This window comes from Leptinotarsa decemlineata, unplaced genomic scaffold (assembly GCF_025532065.1).
Source record: "Leptinotarsa decemlineata unplaced genomic scaffold, Ldec_3_MD MMD2_tig00000010_RagTag_RagTag, whole genome shotgun sequence".
NCBI classification, from domain to species: Eukaryota; Metazoa; Arthropoda; class Insecta; order Coleoptera; family Chrysomelidae; genus Leptinotarsa; species Leptinotarsa decemlineata.
This window is the reverse complement of record NW_027412538.1, coordinates 8,287,427-8,308,290: the sequence shown is the minus strand read 5'-3', so window position 1 is coordinate 8,308,290 and position 20,864 is coordinate 8,287,427. Positions and strand designations below refer to the sequence as shown.

Below are 20,864 nucleotides of genomic sequence, written 5' to 3'. Positions count from 1 at the left end.
TACTTTTCCACAATCAGTTACAATATTTTTTATTTCATTCAGAAATGGTAAATTAGCTAGAAATTGTTTTATATTTTCCTTCATTATTCAAAGAAAGTAATACAAATGATGAAATTATGAAACAACAAAAATTAATTGGCGCTCCGGGGCGACTTCATTGATTCCAGTGGCGCATTTCCTTTTTCAGCTGCAGGAAAACCCGGAAAAACCTAAAGCACCACATCATCTGAAGATCTTGATCAACAATGTCCTCTCTTTCATAAAACAAAATGTGGGGTGTCTCCAGAGGCTCCAATAAATTCAAAACATCAGAACACTTTGTTACACGACTATCGTCAAACTTAAATCAGTCCGTTTCGTCTTTGACCGATGCGTAATAATGACCAGATTTAACGCCAAAACTACAGTGAACAATGACTGCATGAATATTATAATAGTGGTCTGCTAGATTGAAGTATTCATATATTTCGAACCTTCGTAAGAGTTTGGTGCATCCGTCAGAGGTTGAGTCGTGTTTGAAGATCATTAGTGTCATTATTAGATTGACTGGTGCCTCAGCTATACTTGTTTTCTTATAATAGTCAGTTAGTTTGGCGCATGTTTGGCAATACAGTTGATCATCACCTGTTAAAAGTTCCATTCTCAAATCATTCGACAATAAGCTCTGCTTCAGTATTTAAATATTTGGCTATCAATAATACTTTCTCGAAAATATTTGTTTCGATTGATTCATTAGGTGGTCTGAACACGGTTACTGTACGTGTAAATTTTGCTATGACCTGATGAGTAACTTTGTGCACATAATCCATTTTCACATTCGACTGATAAGTTTTTAATGGAAACCAGTAGTTTAGAAAGCTATATTTATGAACTTTTTGAACAGTCTATATCAATACATCATCAGTGGATCTCTGTCCGCACGAAATGAAAATAAAAATCGATTCATCTTCATTTTGGAAAGTAGAGGAGAAAATGAGATACCGTAAACGTCTATTTAATGTTGATTTTACGTTTCTTAAATAACCTAACCTCCTAACCCAACCTAACCTCCTGACCCAAGCTAACCTATTATATCTTTTCTATTCTTTACAGCATGAGGAATAATAACCACATTGTGGACAAGGATGTAAAGTTTCGTCTTTTTTTGTGGTGGATAATGGGGGAGTTGTCAAATTGCATTGAAATCAACGTTTGTTACCCATATTTGGATTAACGCAATAGAAAAACATGGAGAGTCAAGAACTGTTAAGCTTGATATTTCTAAGGCCTTTGACCGTGAACCAGGTTCAATTCAATACCACAAAAACCCAGACAACGGTTTTCTCCAAAAAGATAAATGTTTCGCCACCATCATGTCGCTGAAATTGCAAAGGCTGCCTCTCAAAAGCTTGGAACACTGTTCAGAACCAGAAAACTGTACACACCTCAGAAACTTTTAATGCTTTTAAAGCTAAGATCAGATCTTCTTTGGAGTATCGTTCTCAGAAAAAAGTTATCCGCGAGATTGGAGACGCAAACATCACTTGCAACCTTGATAGTCTGGAACATCGAAAACAGGTTGGAAATTTGTCTTTCACGGGAACTCTCACCTATAGAGTGGAGCAAAAAGAGCATATTTGGCTTATGAGCAATGTCGAAGGACAGTGGGACGCGCATGGGGTCTTTCACCCCGTGTGGTCACCTGGATCTACACTGCAATAATAAGACCTATGTTAACGTACGGAGCCATTGCATGGGGACCGAAAGTTCTACAAGCAACGGCCATCAAGAAATTATATCAAATATAGCTACTGGCTTGTTTAAACATCACAGGAGCCATGATAACAACACTAACCGCGGCAATGGAATTGATTACGGGTCTGACCCCTCTGGACCTGAACGTTAAGGAGGTTGCGTTATTGGCCATGTTACGATTGCGCACGGCTGGTGTGAACCTCGAAGTAGGAATGGGTCAATTGAGGCTAAGCTTATGGCGAGAAGTGCTTACTGCGCAACCTCTGCTGCAGGCAATCAGTGATGTAATTGAAGTCAGGTTTGGGTTTAACAAACCCTACAAAATACAAATAAAACAGAACACAGAGTCAGATGCTACACATGCAATACGCATATATACAGACGGCTAAAAATCAAAGAAAGCTCAGGATGTGGAGTGTATTCCAGATCACCAATCCTAAGGGTTGGATGGGGAATGAGAAAAAATACCAGCGTGGTTCAAACAGAACTGGCTGGTATCTCAATCGCCACAAAAGAAATAACCAGAAAACATAACAATCTGCACTGACAGCAGACAAGCCCTATTAACCTTGAACAGACGTGTTACCTCAGGGCTAGTACTAGAGTGCCACCAAAATTTAGCCAAAGCCTCGGTAGATAATAACATTAGCCTGAGGTGGGTTAAAGGGCCCGGCAGGACTAAAGGTTATCGCATTGCCGACTCTTTAGCCAAGGAAGCGGCTGGAATTTTAGGATCCAGTGGCACCTACGATCTGATGACTTCGACAATTGCGGAACTAGCCAAATGTTACACCCATGCTCACTCCCTAAAGAAATGGGATGGAATCAAAGGATGTAATCTTGCCAGGATCACCCTGGGCGACCCTGGGAATCTGGCGCCGAAGAAATATCTGGCGAAGACCAGGAAGAATCTACGCTTGACAGTAGGACATAATATGGGGCTAGTGGACACACCTCTATGCAGGATGTATGACCAGGAAGATGAGACTGTCAGGCATGTCCTATGCGAGTACCCGAAGTTATCGTCAATAAGAAAGTGTGTGTTCGGCGAGTCTTGGCCTACACCTACCGATATAAAGGAGATGTCTTCCAGTGATCTGTCCACCTTCCTGGAAAGGACAGGATGGACGATGACCTAGGAGGAGAACTCCTCGGGAGAATGTAAAATGGGTGGCCTAAGTTCTGTGGGCTTACACTCACTCTCACTACTCTACAGATACAGATACTTTCACGGGAAGTGTTCAAGTGACTTGGCACATTTCACTGCATCAAGAGCAGTACATATCAGAAATACGCCACGGACTATGGCTGCTCATCGTTTTGAGGTTCAACTCAGGACACCTCGAAATTCACTGTTTAAGAACTCTTTCATTTGAAGAACTGCGTTGATGTGGAATAAACTAAAATGGGAATTTCTTATAACTAAGACATCTGACAATATTAGGAGACCTGTTATTGAGAATGAACATAAGATCTTCTATCTTAGTCTTCTCCGGGTTTAAAATAATCAAAACTTTATTTGAAGCAATATTATTTCTGGAAGTTTGGAAAATTGGAAAACAATTATTGTTTAAGATAGTACCGATTTGAAAATTACATATTCCTCAAGTACTCCTAGTATTATCTCATATCAGTATATACGTACTCTAATGTTTTTTGAACTCAGGAAAACTGCCAGCAAACATTTGTTTTCTTTTTCAGATATAGACCTAGCTTCGAAACCACTGTCTCGAAGCCTGTTTTAACTCCCGGATCAGAAGCCTCGAGTACAACTTCCGATATGACTAGTCCAGTGTCCGAAATCATCGATCTAACAGGAACCTTAAGGGTGCAGTACAGCTGGTTGGGTCCTGTTTTTGGGAACTACTCCCCTGGTTCCGTAGTTACTGCCTCAGTGTTCATTTATACGTTTTTTTCCTGTGCGCTCTGTATACTTCTACAAATTTCTACCAAAAATTGGACTAACGGAATATGGTGGACCATTATCCTGACTACCGTTTTCTTACTGATTATGGGAGGATGTAAGTGGCTTTTTTGATTATGCTCCTATTCATTATTCAAATTTTTAAATGTAATTCGGTCGGTAGCCGGTCGGTTCGACGACACTCACTCGAATTAACTGCCGTGTTGGTCGGTGGTTCAAGCCCCAGGCTGAACGATCGATTTTCACTTGCTATCGTCCAACCCGTGTTAGGAATCACACGTTAAAAGGTAAGACCTCGATAATCCTTAGTTCGCAAAGTTTCGACTTCTGAGAGTTGTATTTCGTAGGGGTGCGACGGCTGGTTAACGGAAAAACAGATTTTTTTTTAAACAGTAATTGACAAATATTATAATTATAACTTTAAAATAGACAAGTTAATAATGATCTAAAGACATTAGAAAGGTATAGGGAGAATCGATATTTCCAAAAGTGAAAAATGGCCTTCTTGAAGAGTTTGTAGAACACTTGAGGGTTCCTGTTCATTCAAAGCTTTCTGTTGGAATATTCAGTGAGCATCATATCTGTTTGCAAAAAAATCTGTTTTTCCGTTAACCAGCTATCGCACCCCTACGAACGACAACTCTCAGATGTCGAAACTTGTGCGAGATAAAGAATAACACGTGAAACACGTTGAATTATGTATTCGAAAAGACACTCTGTGACATAAAAAATCCCCCCTCCTTCACCCCCCTCAACGTCACAGCCAGCCTTTTTTAAAATGCAAAATGGGGTCAATACCTCATTTTGAAGGGTATTCAATTTTCTGTACAGCCATATCTTTATTTTTTAATTTCGTGCATGCGTCAAAAAAAACAATTGAATAAATTGTTACCTAAATCATTTATTAAAGCGGTAGCAATCAATGTGCAACTAATGGAAGTCTTCAGATCAAATGTTCAAACTGATAGCCATTTGGATGTTTACAATAATAAAGGCGTTGCTGAAAGTTATCAACAACATCTTGAATGGTTTCGGGAGTGATAAGTTCTATTTCTTCTCTAATTCTGATTTACAAACTTTCAATAGTGTTTGGTCTATTAACGAATAGGTACTTTGGATTTTAGCTAACCCCACAAAAAGTAGTTAAGCGGCGTCATGCCGGGAGAACGGGCTGGCCACTCTATGGCACCTCGTCTACCAATCTATCTGTTGGGAAAAACTTCATTCAGATATGCATGAACGTCAGCTGCAAAATGTGGTGGAGCACCATCTTGCTAATACCAGATACTCCTATCTATTTGATTCGGATTATCATTAACTGGAACTAAAAAATTTGTCAAAAACGCCAAGTAAAGTTCACCGTTGAATGTTTCGTTAGAAAAATATGGTCCAATTATGCGATTATTTATAATCCCTGCCCAAACATTTATTTTTCTGGGATATTGAGTGTGGGCCTCCATCATCCAATGGGGATTTTCTTGGCTCCAATATCGACAGTTCTGTCTATTGACGGTTCTATTTAAAAAAAATTTGACTCGTCGGAAAACAATATATTTTTCTTAAACGAAGGATCCCGCAGACACCTGGCTTGCATTATTTCGCAAAACTCAGTTCTGCGATCTGGATCGTCTTCGTTGAGTTCATGTACCAATTGTACTTTATAAGGGTGATAATTTTCACTTTTAAAAAACATGCAATATCGAACTTTGACTTATGTCGTAATGGGCGGCAAGTTATCGGGTAGGTTTATATGGACTCTCCTCGATGTCTACCAAAATACTTTCACCATTAACGCTGGTGTTCCCCAGGGATCCATATTGTCTCCATCCCTCAACGAGTCAATGAAAAAAAAACAGTATTGAGTTGCGGTGTAAGTTACAGAGCACCTTGACTTCGGTACCTAAAAAGTACCTAATTTTGGCATTTTCTAAATGCGATTTCCGTACTTTGCGTTGCTGGCGTAACAGAGCTAAGATTCTCACGAACAGTTTTGGGCCCTGACTGAATGTTCATTAGTATACGATTTTTCTAAACATGATTCATTAATTTTTGAGCACACATTCAATTCAAGTAGATTTTGTTGGCCAAAATTCACTTGCACTGACTGTAATTCTATCCATGATAATAATTATAATATTGTCACAGATTTATTTAAAACGCGTTTTGCCTTAGGTAACTCCAACAGTTACAACAGCTTTTATGAAATTTAGTATTGGAACTGACCAGTTTTGTATAAGCTTCGAAACTAAAGCAATTTTGACAACATTCTCCTTGTAGGTTTATTAGCGATCACGGCTCATCATCAGAATACCATGGGACTGAGATTCAAGGTGCCAATGGTACCTTTCATACCAGCTCTGAGCATATTATGTAACATCGAATTTATGGTTCATCTCAATATCTTAACGTGGCTGAGATTCTTCGTATGGATGGTTTTGGGTAAGAAATTATCAATTATTCATTTGTTTTCTGAAATTCTAGAGAAGAGAGGATACTTATACGTGATTGTTTGATAAATACACTCTCAAATACCTCATCATTTTATTCAATATTGATCAATTTTTTAGGTATGCTGGTGTATTTTCTTTACGGAATTCATCACAGTAAAGAAGGGGAAGGAAACTCGTCCTATTCCATTTTGATGACATCCTCGGAAGCGGTGAAAGAAAAATGGGGTGCAACAAGAACAACCATCAAAGGTGCTTTGACTCGGAGGAAATTTTCTCTGGGTGATAGAGGTGCAATTATAGATGAAGAATTCAGCACAGAATGAAAATTGAATACGATAGAAATATCAGCCTTTCATCTAGAATATTTCTAATATCTGCAACACAATTTTGATTGTTACCATCACCTAGTTCAGTTTTTCATCTAATGTATGATGTGTTCTGCTACTACAACGCATCAATTTGGTACATGAAATTATACAGGGTGGGCCATCGAAAAGTTGACATGGAAGTTTTGGGTACTAATCTTGCAAATCCGAAAAAACGCTCAGACAGGTCGACTTTCATTGAGAGGGGGGCAGTTTTTTGCCCTATTTACAGCGTCGTCACTTCAATCCCAAAGCAGAGGGGTGAACAGTCCTTGGAATTTTAATAGGGAACTGGGGGCGAGTCGCATATCGTTTGAAAGATTTTGAAATTCTCTAAACAACGGTGTACATTTGTTTTTTCATTTGGACGAACCATATTAAATTTAGAATTGAAGTTACTCATTTTATTCTCATGTTAGCATATGCTCAAAATGGGCACCTCCAGCTTCCATGCAATAATACAGATTCTGCTGGAAACGTTCTCGAACATTGTAGAGCAATATCAACAGATCCTCCCGATAATTGTGGTCATTTTCAATAATCAGTGAGAAGGGGATTGATAGTATCTTCCAGAAGCTCCAAATACATTTGTCTGGTTAAATTGCCTTCTAAAAACAATGGTCCAACAATACGGTCACCAAAAATTCCAGCCCGTACATTTCATTTCATGAGTATGCACTTCATGAAAAATTTGAGGATTTGAATCAGTCCATTAGCGACAATTATGGCGATTAACTGTGTCATTTAGAAAAAAAGAACATTCATCACTGAAGCAAATGTTGAAAACAAAATGTGGATTTTCCACCGTTCGTTCACTAACCAACTCGCAAAATTGCAAGCGTCGATCGAAATCATCTTCATTCAGTTCTTGCGTCATTTTAATCTTGTAGGGATGCTCTTTGTGGGTTTTTAAAATACGCCGAATGCTAGTTCGTGACACCCCGAAAACAAATGCTAGCTTTCTTGTTTTCAAAGTATGGTCAAGCTCAACATGGCCCAGAATTGCCACTTGTGTCGCCTCATTTGTTACTGGTGGTTCGATTTGCCTATTTTTATTTGCTACAGATCCAGTTGCGAAATTCTGCAATTAAATTCTTGTAAAAATTTGGGACTCACAGTTGATACAACACTTCGCGTCAAACAACACGTTACTAATAAATTGAGAATCGCATACGCTTCTCCAAAGGTAATTTTTCCTCAAAGACACTTTTTATCAAAAGACCTCAAAAAATGTTATGTGACATCTTGGTTCTTTCTCATTTTAATTATTGCGATGTTGTTTACAGTCCTTGCCTTAATCAAGTCGAAATTCGTCGTATACAGAAAGTACAGAACTCATTTGTTCGTCTATTTTGTGGTATTACAAAAGTCAGTCGTATATCAATTACTGATAAACTAAAAGAGCTTAAATGGCTAAATATGCACAACAGGCGACGTCATCATATATCTTGCCAGTTTCATAATATATTTAAATCAAAGACTCCACCTTATCTACATGAAAAACTCTCTTATAGAACGGACATCCATAATTTGAATATTCGTAAACAAACCATTCTTACTATAGCATCACACTGTAAAGAAATATACAAACGGTCCTTTTCCTACAATATGGCAGTCTGCATAAATAATTTGCATAAACTGGATGGATCATACCTACAACTATCGCCGTTGGTATTCAAATCCAAATCCAAAAACTACCTACTAAGTATTCAGTGAAGTTCTCAAAAATTGCTCTGCTCTCTCTCTCTTTAACCCTTACCTTCTTATGCTTTCCTTTCCTCTCCTTCTCTTTATTTACTTATCTTTACTCATTTAGTTTCGTTAATGTATCGCTATCTGTTAAAACTGTAAATATCTCTTTGGCATTGGTGGAAGAACAGAAACGGTTTTCAACTGTTATCTGAACCAATAAGTTCAGCCATGTATTCATCAGAATATCATTTAATAGCACCACCACTACTGTATATTCTTCTGTTTTTTTCTTTTATGGGTAATAAATGTATTATTATTATTATTAAATCGAAGACATACTGTGGCGACACATTCTTCCCATGTTGTTGATTGAACAGTTCAGCGGCTCTCGCAGTTGTAGTTGTGTGAACCATTGTTTTTTTAGCAACACTTTACGGCACTCACTACTAGTAATAATGTAGATATCACTTTTTAACATAAAAAATGAGAAATAGAAACAGCATTTTTATCCATTTTTCAATTATAATAGTCCTCTTATCATTATTTTATGTGTTTAGTAGTTATGACATATGTTTTATTTATAGCCAAGCTTTGTCAATGAGTTAGTATGACTTCAGACAATAAAGTATATTTATTATTATTATTATTATTAAAAACAAGTTAACAAAAACGTAGCGTAAGAAACAACTGAAAGAGTTCCAAATACATTCCAACTGAGAAGTGGCGTACAACAATTTGTTGCTATTAACAATATTGAAAAAGTTAATTATCGGAAAGAACTCTTTTAAATACGTCCAAATTAAAAAAAAAATACACTATTGTTTAGAGAATTCCAAGATTTTTCAAATGATGTGCGACTCGTCCCCTATTCCCTACTGAAATTCCAAGGGTTGTTCACGCCTCTGCTCCGGGGTTGAAGTGACGACGGGGAAAAAAATGTCCCCCTCCCAAATAAAAACGACCTGTCTGAGCGCTTTTTCGAATTCGCTCTATGTTAAGTTTTCGATGGCCCACCCTGTATTTGTTTTCACTGATATATTTTAAACGATGAGAGTATATACAAAAAATCAACCAAAGACTAATCTTTGTTTTCCTAGAGCTAATTTTGTAGAGATGAACATATTTTCTTTTATATCAATGGTCGATACAACTTTCTATCTACGGATATAAAGGAAAGTATAGTCTAATTAAATAGTTACAAAATGTAATACTACCAAGTAATTCTCGATTTTTGAACATTATTTTTTATAGAAGCAACTGAAATATACATTTATGAAAATTGTATGAAAATTTTAAATTGTGAAACCTTCGACAAAAGACCTGTTTTAGAAATGAATACATATATTGTAAATAATTATGTTACAAAGAAATAAAAGTTAAACATGTTCAGTTTAACTTTCATTCATGTTTGACCATCTCATCTCCCCCCTAAGAAGAGAGTAAATCGATTGTAAGAGTGAACAGTAGATCAAATAATAAAAAAAATAATGAAATAGTCTTTGGAAAGCCAGGAAAGCTGTACATTACAAAAACAAGAAGAAAAAAAATTCAATTCACGAATTTTTTTTCGTGAGATCCGCCTGACTTGTCTACTTCTTTCAAGTCGCTGGTGAACACTGCATCCTCATAATATCCATTCCAATAATAATCCTGTTCCATGTTCTAGTTTGTACAGGTCCTTTGTTGCTTTACACTTGTCATACAGTACCTACGATTTGCAATGATCATGACGAACTGTCTGTGCTTTAGTTGGCTTCTCTGCAACTGAGGTCTCCGTTATTCAGCCCTATTTAGCACAAGTTAGAATATATTCTTCTTCCTACATAGGAACAACTCCTCTTCCTCCTCAGAATCCGTTTTCAAGTCAAGTCGACCGTAGTAAACGTTTTTCTCGTTGCATAGTCGAGACTTATGTCCTTTGAACCTTTCAAGACCATCAGGGGTTACCCCGATTGAATTATCTGACCTTATTTGTGTACAATTAAAAACAGGTAGCCAGATTTCATTAATGTTAATTTCCTCTTCATTTCTATTTAAAGTATCCCTGCGTCTTGGAATGTCTATTGCCTCTTTATATACTCTTGAATAATAATTTTGAGTTTTATCTAGAATTACTGTATCTTCAAATAAGATAATGTGAGTGATTTCTTTGTTATGAGCATGTTAGGCTGCAACTGATTTGTCGGTTTGTCCGAGCCGACAATTTCTCCTGTGTTCAGAGAGACCGGTACCTATACTTTTTTTCGTGGTTCCAATGTAAACCGACCTGAACTACAAGGAATCCGGCATACCCGGGTGTTGTTAACGGTTATCTTGGGTTATATCTGCTGTGAATACTTCGCCAAATAGCCTTATCGTGTCCTTGATCGGAACCCTCGTGTACATGATGTGCTAATCAAGAGTTTATAAAAAAAATCTGTTTAAAATCTGTTTTTCCGTTAATCAGCGTTAACCTTACGAACGACAACTCTCAGAAGTTGAGGGTCTTGTGCGAGCTAAGGACTAACGAGGTCTTACCTTTTAACGTGTGATTTCTAACACGGAGTATATAAAGAGGTTACAAACATTCATTCAAAAACACGGGAATAATTTAAATAGAAAAGGAAAGGCATTGAACATTGATAAAATCTGGTTACCTTTCGTTAAGTGTACATAGGCAAGGTCAAGTAATCCAATTAGGAGAAACCAAAGCTACGCCCACCAATAATAATGTATCTCTGCAACTGTTACCACATCGCCTTTGATGTGTACCGCAGTAGTAGACGAATCGTGCGGCATAAAACCTGCAGACTATAGTCAAAAATAGACACAGTTATCTCCTGTCGTTTGAAAATCTATATTGTGAACATTTGTAATTATTATCATAAATAGTATTTACGTTTCCCTTATTTATGTGGGGATTTCGAACAGAAAACGTAAGAATAATGTTTCTTTTCCAATATTTACTGCTATATTTGGAACAAATTTTTTATTGCTGAAAGCATATCAGTTCTTGCAGTAATAAGAAAACAAAATGATAGGAATATTCGAAAAAAAATGTTGGTTTAGCTTTTGTGGTGATTTCAATTGTCAATAAAGAAGTGGAAATTCAATTTTTTTCAAAAAATTCAGGTTTTGTACTTGAAAATTTTCTGCATTTCCTAACTATCAACTAAAAAAAATTAATATAATTTCATCATACGCGGAAGTGCCAATACACGTTTCACCTCTAAATTAAAATTATAAATATCAGTTCCATTCCGTTATGTGGAACATTTTTAGGAGAAATTCCCTGCATTTCTAGATTATTTTCTTAGACTTCAGATATCTCAATTAATTTTTGAAATATTGTTTATAGCTCAATTGTTTATAACTTTCGCAATTTTCACCTTCTTCAATTGATCAATATACCAATATTTGCTGTCTTACAGGTCCTTAACAATACTATAAAGTCATTAGGGTCGATCTATCTTTAAATTTAAATGAAACAAAGTGTGTGTGACATCATTGAAATTTTCTATTCGTTTGAAAGACCTGTTGATTTCATCATGTGTGAAAAATAACATCATTTAAATGTCCGCCGCGGAATATGCGGGTGGAACAACTTCGAAACGTCCAATTTCCCATATGACTCTGGAGCATAAATCAGGCTGAATTTCACCGATGGTGGCATAGGTACTGTTGGCTTTGAGAACCGCTGTGATTTGTGACGCCGTCTTGTTGGAACCACATGTCGTTGGTGTCCAAATCATCCAATTTGGGCCACAAAAGTTGGTAATCATTGACTTATAGTTAGGTTAGGTTAGGTCTAAAGTGAGTGGGTCTATTTGACCCTCCACCGCAACTCGTAAGGGTTTATTGTGCCTCACACTTCCTCACACTCGAACTTAGCTTCTTAACGAAGCCGATTGGTTTGTATAGTGAGTGGTCTTTCAGGTCAGATGGTAAGAGTAGATACGGCTCTGTCGAACTCTAAAAACCTGAATCGGGCCCCAGCGGGGCAGGCACAAAGTATGTGCTCTGCTGTTTCATCATTTTCCAAACAGAGGCGACATATATGTCTTCCAACAGTCCGAATCTCTGCATATGATGATTCAAATGACAGTGACCTGTAAGAAGGCCTGTTATACATCGTAGTTAATCCCTACTGTAGTCCAACAACTGTTTGGTATCAAGCTTCGAAGGGTGAATAAACGGAGTGGAGTAAGATAATCCTGGAAGATTCTGCCAGAAGTCCGTAAATCTTCTTGCCATCCAGGTCTTCAATCTTTGTTTGGGAAAGCCTAAAGCGATACAAATGACAGGTTCTGGTCCGATGAAGCTGCTTCCAGCACGCTCTTTTGCAAGGGAGTCAGCAGTCTCATTGCCTTCCAGGCCAGTATTGCCAGGAATCCAGACCAGATACAATCTGTTAAGTCTTCCTAGCGAGGAAAGTTGTTTTTGGCAATTTGCTACCAATTTAGATGTTACTCGGTAGGAACCAAGAGCTTCCAATGCCGCTTAACTGTCCGAGAATATTTTTATTGACTTGTGTATGAGGTTAGATTCTTCCAATCTATCCACACACAATTCAATAGCGTGAATTTCCGCTTGAAATACAGTCGCATAGGTTTCTATGCAGGTTGATATATCTGTCCTGGGTCTGGGACTAAAAACACCTGCACCAGAACCGGAAGGTGTTTTTGATCCATCTGTGAATCAACAACTAGCTGCTCTTAATATTCCCTTCTCCCGGAGGATACAGTCCTCTCTACTCGGGAACAGTATTTTATAAGTCAGTTTGTAGTTGACAGTTAGGTTATTTCCAGAAGGCTGTGACTTCCAGTGTCAAGCAACAGTCTGTTGCCAAGATGACAAGGTCATCTGCATAAGCTTGCAGATCTACTTTTCTTTAGTCGAGGGCATCAAGCAGACTATCCATTAGGAGCCACCACAGAAGGGAAGATAGTACCCCACCTTGAGGGCATCCTCTGGTGAAGCTGAACCTAATTGCCTCGCCTTGAAGAGCCGAAGTTGCAGTTCTGTTTCTGTTCTGTACTGGTGGTTATTCAGGGGGGATACATATAATGCCATACTCCTGATGTATTCGTCCAGTATCCTGTCAAGTCCTTTCAACAGGAAGGATGTAAGGCTGATTGGTCGAACCGATTTAGGGTGTGGGTATTTCCGACCCATCGACCTATAGTGCTCGCAGTTGACAGAGATAGCCTGGTCAGGGTCGTTCTCAAAGAAATATGGACCGAGGACGCCGCCAGCCCAAAATCCACTCCAAACAGTGACTTTTTTGGGATGCATTTGACGCTATTGGATCTCATGTGGGTTGGTATGGTCACAAATTCGACAATTTTGTTTGTTCACGTACCCATCCATCCAGAAATGGGCCTTATTGCTGAAGATGATTTTTCTATGAAAATTGGGTCAATTGCCAACTGTTCCAGAGCCCATTCAGCGAACACATTCCGTTGTCTATGGTCGTTTATCTACAGTTGAATACGGTGTAGGCCCAAGTCACGAGGCAACATTCGCGAAAGGCCGAGTTCTTGTGAGCGACGGGAAAACGACTACCTTGGATTCTCCTGCACACTCTCACAGACAGCGGCGATGTTTTCGGCAGATCTTGCGTTTCGTCAACGTACGTGTGTTGATCGATCGTTTACTGAACCAGTGGACTCAAATGTATCCACCATATTGCGAATAGTCCTCTCTGAGTGAATGACAACTAATTTGACCTATGTAGCTTTAAGAAGATGGCCGGCATCAATTGTCAAAGTTTGGTAGTCCCCGTTGGAAGACCCTGTATTACGAATTCCCCGCGACCATTCTTCCTGCACCTCTTCATATTTCGACCACTAAAATATTTCTGGAAAGGGACAAATTTTAATAAAAGAGATTTGTTAGATGTGTGCGGGCTAGGAGTGGCAAAAAACTGGGAGTGCTCCCGTTGATACAGTTTCAAATAGAACACGCGACATATTGCACCACCACACTATCTCACCGATAACGGAAGTTGTACTTCCGTAAGGGGTCTACTACTTTCGTATGATCGCAGTCTACGCGAACCACATACGATGTGCGTTACTTTTACTCCTTTGCACTGATTTTACTCTCGTTCGATCGCAACAGCTAGTCTGCGAAAACACAGCGAGTAGTTCAGATTTTCCGCGGAGTTTTCTTGCCTAAGCGCGGTAATTTTCAAATATCTTGTTCGTGATTCATTGGAAAATTCCAGATGTTGTAAATTTTATTTTGATCACAAACTTTGGTGAGTGTCAATTTCAATTACTAATGTTTTCATATGTCTGAACAAATCAATAAATAGTTCTCCGGTAATAATCAGGATCTCAAAGAAATATTCATTAGAATATTAAAACCACATAAGTCCCCCTTTTTTATGGAAATGAAAAGATAATATTGTTGTTACATGAGGAAGTGTTCATATCTTCTGAATTGATAAGTGTTCTTTGAAGCGTATGGGTATTCCATATGATGATTTGAGTTCTATTTATGCGTTCTGAACGAATTACCGAGTCTTGCAACAAAACCTAACTTCAGTAAAAACCTTTGAAACTTGATATCGAATCCCTAGTGTAGATATGAGAGTATTTTTTACAGTTCGAACAGTTCATTTAAATTTTTACACTCTTTCAAATACATGAAATTTGAATTGACAGAACTGTCCAAATAGAGGAGTTAAAGACCAATATTTTCATTTGTCGAGTTGTTCTGTATTTTCCATGAAAGATATATTTGTCAATTTCCACTAGAAATCATGTACAGAGTGGACCAAATTGGACAAGTTTAAAGGGAAACTTCTGTTTTCAAACTAGACAGGTGTACACTTGTATGAATACACTTGAGAAAGCTACAGTGGTAGCGAAACATGTTGTGATTATATTTTTTCAAATACAGTTTGTGAAGATCAAATCGTGAGGTGTAGTTTTTGAAATGACTATGGAATGGATATGGAAAAAAATCAGATAGTTGAAAACTGTGTCTGAGGGGCAAGTTGTATGACAAACCTAATAGTGAAAACGGCATATCGATATCTATCATCGTTTTTGAGTTACAGCATGTTTTTAGAAAATTTGCATTTTTAAAAAGTTGCTGTTACTTTTTTCTTGACAAAAAATTTTTGTTTCTATGAAAACATTTCCAGAGCACTTTTTATGTAGAATTCAATGGTGTAAAAAATGTATTCTTTGAAATGAGATACATCTATAATTATCGATTGAAAACTATTTTTTTCAATGACACAAATTATACAGTGTCACACATAAAGTCCGCATCAAATGGGATTTTTTTTATTAATCTCTTCAAGCAACTTTTGATATCTCCATTAGGTTGTGCTTCAAAAATGATGCCAATGCATATGACCGATCGTGATTTTCTTCCCTGTCAAATTTGACATTTTTTCCAAAAAATGTTCAGAAAAGCAGTTATTGCTCGATATTTCGAAAATCGGTAAAGAGAAAAGATGATTGTTTTTTCATTTTTTACCCATGTACCAATTTTAGCTCTCTAGTACAAATTTAGTTTTTTTACAGTTTTTCGAAAATTTGACATTTGCCGATTTCTCAAATTTAGCCAAACCTCAACAAAGTTGGTGCTTTATGCCTAATTTATCTTTCCAACGCATTTTTATTAGGTACCAATTGCAATTCTAAATACAACTTATTTCGCAAAAATTTAAAACACCAGAAAAAAGTATGCCAAAAATGATGCACTTTATTTCTACTTTTTGCGAAATAGCTTGATACATAAGCATAATTAAAAAACAATATCAATGAAAAGTTAATAATTTATTCTTTACTGCACTTTTCAAACAGTTAAACTTTGATTTACTAATTACGAAAAATTACAACGAAATTAAACTAAGGGTACTGTGGAAACAATTGAACTGAACTGAATGAGCAAAATATTTTATTGTCATATGACATTTGTTGAATAACTCAAAATAGAGTTTATCAGTTTTAGATTTAAAATAGTTTATTCGTTGTCTAGTGTGTTGTTAAAAATGCTGAATCTTCAAGAGAAAATTGAAATCGTTTTAATATGCGGCGAGAATACCGGTCACCGACAAGTAGCTGATATTTTCAATGCCAGACATCCTGCAAGAAATATTCATCAGTCAACAGTTAGTAGGATAATAGCTGAGTTTAAATCTACTGGCTCGGTTGAGAGTAATTTTAGAAAAGCACATCAGCCTTCTAGACATACTGAAGAAGTGGAATTTGAAATATGTTTGGATGTCGTAGAACATAAAAAAACAAGTATTCAAGATATTGCAGATAGAACAAATGTTAACCGAGAGAGTGTACGACGTATTTTACACAAAAATAAATTTACGCCTTATAAACCGAAATTTATCAATACATTAAAAGAAAGGGACTTCGATATGCGCTTGTATTTTTCTTTTTGGTTTCAAGGGGAAAAAGAAGAAAATTATCATATTCCTTATCAAATTTTATGGACAGATGAAGCGACCTTGTCTTCAAATGGCGTCCTGAGCTCGCAAAACTGCAGGTGGTGGGCAAAAGAAAACCCACATTTCGTAATCGAATGTCGAGATCAATATTCGTTTAAGATGAATGTATGGTGTGGCATATTAAACGATCAAATTATAGGACCATACTTTTTTAGACATAATTTAAATTCTGCGGACTACCTACACTTTTTAAATACCGAACTATCTGAAGTTTTGGATAATATGCCCCTTCAAGTAAGAAATGTTGTGTGGTATCAGTGTGATGGTGCACCTATTCATACTACAAGAGCGTTTTTTGGAAATATTTAGGGGCAAAGTAATCAGTCGCAATATGGAACAGTTTTGGCAGCCTAGATCTCCTGATATTACCCCACTAGATTTCTTCTTGAGGGGTTACTTAAAACAAAAGGTGTATAAGCAAAGACCTTTTCGAGATATAAACCATTTAGAGGCAGTTATTCGAGAATGTGTTGTAAGCACGAAACCCCGTAGTATAAAGAATGCAGTTAAAGATGTTTTAAAAAAGACAATTGATTGCATTGAACGTGGTTGAAGGCACACCAAAATGTGACTTTTTATTTTGTATTTCTATTGGTATTTATATGGTTTAGGCATATGTTTCGATTTGATTTAGTGTTCTTAATTTAAATTATAACTTTATTTTAACAGATGTTTGTTAGAATTTTTTACGGTTGAGTTTTCTAGGCAACAACATCTAAATTGATTTCTGAAGTAATTTTGTTCATTTATACCTCATAAAAGATATTTAGTAAATGTGAAATTACTTTCGTATAATTCCTTCCCTTAGTTTAATTGCGTTGTAATTTTTCGTAATTAGTAAATCAAAGTTTAAGTGTTTGAAAAGTGCAGTAAAGAATAAATTATTGACTTTTCATTGATATTGTTTTTTAATTATGCTTATGTATCAAGCTATTTCGCAAAAAGTAGAAATAAAGTGAAATATTTATGTTTTTAAAAACTGTACCAACTTTGCATCATTTTTGGCATAATTTTTTCTGGTGTTTTAAATTTTTGCGAAATAAGTTGTATTTAGAATTGCAATTGGTAATAAAAATGCGTTGGAAAGATAAGTTAGGCATAAAGCACTAGCTTTATCCTACTCAGCTATTATCCTACTAACTGTTGACTGATGAATATTTCTTGCAGGATGTCTGGCATTGAAAATATCAGCTACTTGTCGGTGACCGGTATTCTCGCCGCATATTAAAACGATTTCAATTTTCTCTTGAAGATTCAGCATTTTTAACAACACACTAGACAACGAATAAACTATTTTAAATCTAAAACTGATAAACACTATTTTGAGTTATTCAACAAATGTCATATGACAATAAAATATTTTGCTCATTCAGTTCAGTTCAATTGTTTCCACAGTACCCTTAGTTTAATTTCGTTGTATTTTTTCGTAATTAGTAAATCAAAGTTTAACTGTTTGAAAAGTGCAGTAAAGAATAAATTATTAACTTTTCATTGATATTGTTTTTTAATTATGCTTATGTATCAAGCTATTTCGCAAAAAGTAGAAATAAAGTGCATCATTTTTGGCATACTTTTTTCTGGTGTTTTAAATTTTTGCGAAATAAGTTGTATTTAGAATTGCAATTGGTACCTAATAAAAATGCGTTGGAAAGATAAGTTAGGCATAAAGCACTAGCTTTGTTGAGGTTTGGCTAAATTTGAGAAATCGGCAAATGTCAAATTTTCGAAAAACTGTAAAAAACTAAATTTGTACTAGAGAGCTAAAAATTGGTGTATGGGTGAAAAATGAAAAAACAATCATCTTTTCTCTTTATCTATTTTCGAAATTTCGAGCAATAACTGCTTTTCTGAACAGTTTTTGGAAAAAATGTCAAATTTGACAGGGAAGAAAAATCACTTGATCGGTCATATGCATGTCATTTGGCATCATTTTTAGAGCACAACCTAATGGAGATATCAAAAGTTGCTTGAAGAGATGAACAAAAAAAATTCCATTTGATGCGGACTTTATGTGTGAGACTGTATATTCCTGCATAATTCAATAGAGCTTTGAATTACATTTCCAAAAATGTAGCCTACCTGTTGTTGTTTTGCTATAGTCATCTTTGAAATACAGAGCTTTTTGATTTTTTTATGTAGACTTTGAAACGCACACTTTGATCAAGTAGGCTTTGGATGATGTGGCGATAAAACAGAATACAAATCTTCACTGGTACCTGTTAAATTTGGATTTGAGCAGTGAAAACGCTCTTTAATTAGTAGTTTTTGCTCAATTTTCAAACACATTCGCAATGAAGTATGAGAAAATGGGCTATGATAGTCTGTTTTGTACAAAGCAGGGAAAATGCAGAAGCAGCAAGCAATTTGTATCACAAGATTGTGACAGAACCTAATTGAGGGTGGTCAATTTAAAAAGAAAAGGCCAAAATTACATGAATCAAATAAGGATAAGGAGTTGGAAGAAATAGTCGTTCAGGAGCTGCTGAAAATAATCCCAAAACGTCAACGCGAAATTTGAAAATTTCAACAGGCCTACCAAGAGTTAACGTTAGGGGGATTTTGGAAAAACACAAATTCTAGCCATACAGGACCAGAAGAGTTCATCAACTCAGGCCATGAGACTTTGAACGCCGCAGGGCTTTTTGCCAGTGGTTCCTGGAAAGTTGTAACCAAGTGCGTGATTTTTCGTTAAATTATATTTGGACAGACGAAACTTTTGTGAGCAGTGTCGACATTTTCAACTGCAACGAATCTTATACTTCGGCACAACAAAATCATCATTCTATTATGGAGCGGAAAAGTGAAGGAGGATTTGGATTTAGTGTGTGAGCAGGTGCTTTCAGGGGTATAATTACCGGTCCCTTCATTTATATTGGCATTCTCACATTTCAGAGCTACTTAGAAATTTTAAGACAAAATGTTGAACCCTCTTGTTGATGAATTGCCACTAATGGAGCTCAGAAAAATATATTTTCAACAAAACGGGGCTTCTCCTCACAACACTGCAATTGTCATCAATTTTCTGGCTGCAAATTTTGGCAATAATTGGATAGCCAACCAAGAACCTAACCGTTGGCCGGCCAGGTGACCGAACCTAACGCCTATGGACTTTTACCTCTGGGGAAGATTGAAAGATATTCTGACACGAAAATAGTTACAGCAACCTTTCGAAAAAGCACATTTTTGAAAAACATGCTGTAACTCATAAACGATTATGGTTTTCACCATTAAGTTTGTCATGAAATTTGACCCTCAGAGACAGCCATTAGTTTTCGTCTACCTAGTTTGAAAACAAGAGTTTCCCTTCAAAAGTGTCCAATTGGGTCCACTCTGTTCAACAGGAACACTAGGAACACTTTTTGGGGGAAGTTTTCATCACCATTGTTTTTTTGTACGGTCAGAATCAGAGCATCGACTGAATGTTTGATAAATAAATTTTTGCCTATATCCATCAATAAGTTCATCTGAAACATAATCATAATTCGATAATAAGGGTGATATAGTTGAGCCCATTGATTTTCATCGTAACTGCAGAATGGAAAAGAAGAAATTTTAAATGCATTCAATTCATAATATATGATCTGAACATTCAGGTCAGAACAAAATATTTTTTCACAGAATGGTACATAAAGTTAACATCTACTATAAAGATTCATGTATTATCATTCCTATCATCCAAATAAAATGAATATGAATTTAATAGAATCATTAAAAACGAAATCATTAAAATTACTCATCTGATTTCAGTTGAATTCTCGTTCAAAATTATTATCCTAAATATTTAGTAAACAGACTCTTATATAATGAAATACTTAGCAATCTTTCAAAATAATGAACAAATTGAACATAACAGCTTCATATCTCCATTAAATCACTTCAATTATGTTGACCAATTAACAACAAAATAATTGATGAGTTTCGAAATAATACCTCAAAATGTTCCTAACAAATGTCACCATTATATCTAAATTGAACAAAAATCATGAAAAATTTACTAAAATTAGCCGAATCATCAGTAACAATACTTGCTTCATATCTTTTGGATACTTGATCCTAAAACTGTCTATTTACCAAGTAATAATCTCTATTTATTAGGGTCAGTAATTTGTTCAAATTGCATTGTAAATTAGGGTAGTGAAACGCATATTGGAAGTAAAGTCTATATTGATTTGTGAAAAATACTCTATATTGAATATGTCTTGCCTGTTTTCAATCCTAATCTTTCGTTGGTAAAG

General features: G+C 36.2%; 2 protein-coding genes across 2 annotated transcripts in view; both read left to right on the top strand.

Moving 5' to 3' along the window:
- The window catches only part of LOC111512734 (cationic amino acid transporter 4), a 32,100-nt gene extending 23,750 nt beyond the window's left edge, over positions 1-8,350 (top strand). The window contains exons 7-9 of the mRNA XM_074171363.1: positions 3,436-3,755; positions 5,936-6,097; positions 6,226-8,350. Coding sequence (XP_074027464.1) covers positions 3,436-3,755; positions 5,936-6,097; positions 6,226-6,431 — 688 coding nt within the window. The 3' untranslated portion in view covers positions 6,432-8,350. The remainder of the gene's footprint in view (positions 1-3,435; positions 3,756-5,935; positions 6,098-6,225) is intronic.
- Positions 8,351-14,173: 5,823 nt separating this feature from the next.
- Positions 14,174-20,864, top strand: part of LOC111512735 (uncharacterized) — a 48,598-nt gene continuing 41,907 nt past the window's right edge. The window contains exon 1 of the mRNA XM_023168885.2: positions 14,174-14,406. The gene's annotated coding sequence lies outside the window, so the exon portion shown is untranslated. The remainder of the gene's footprint in view (positions 14,407-20,864) is intronic.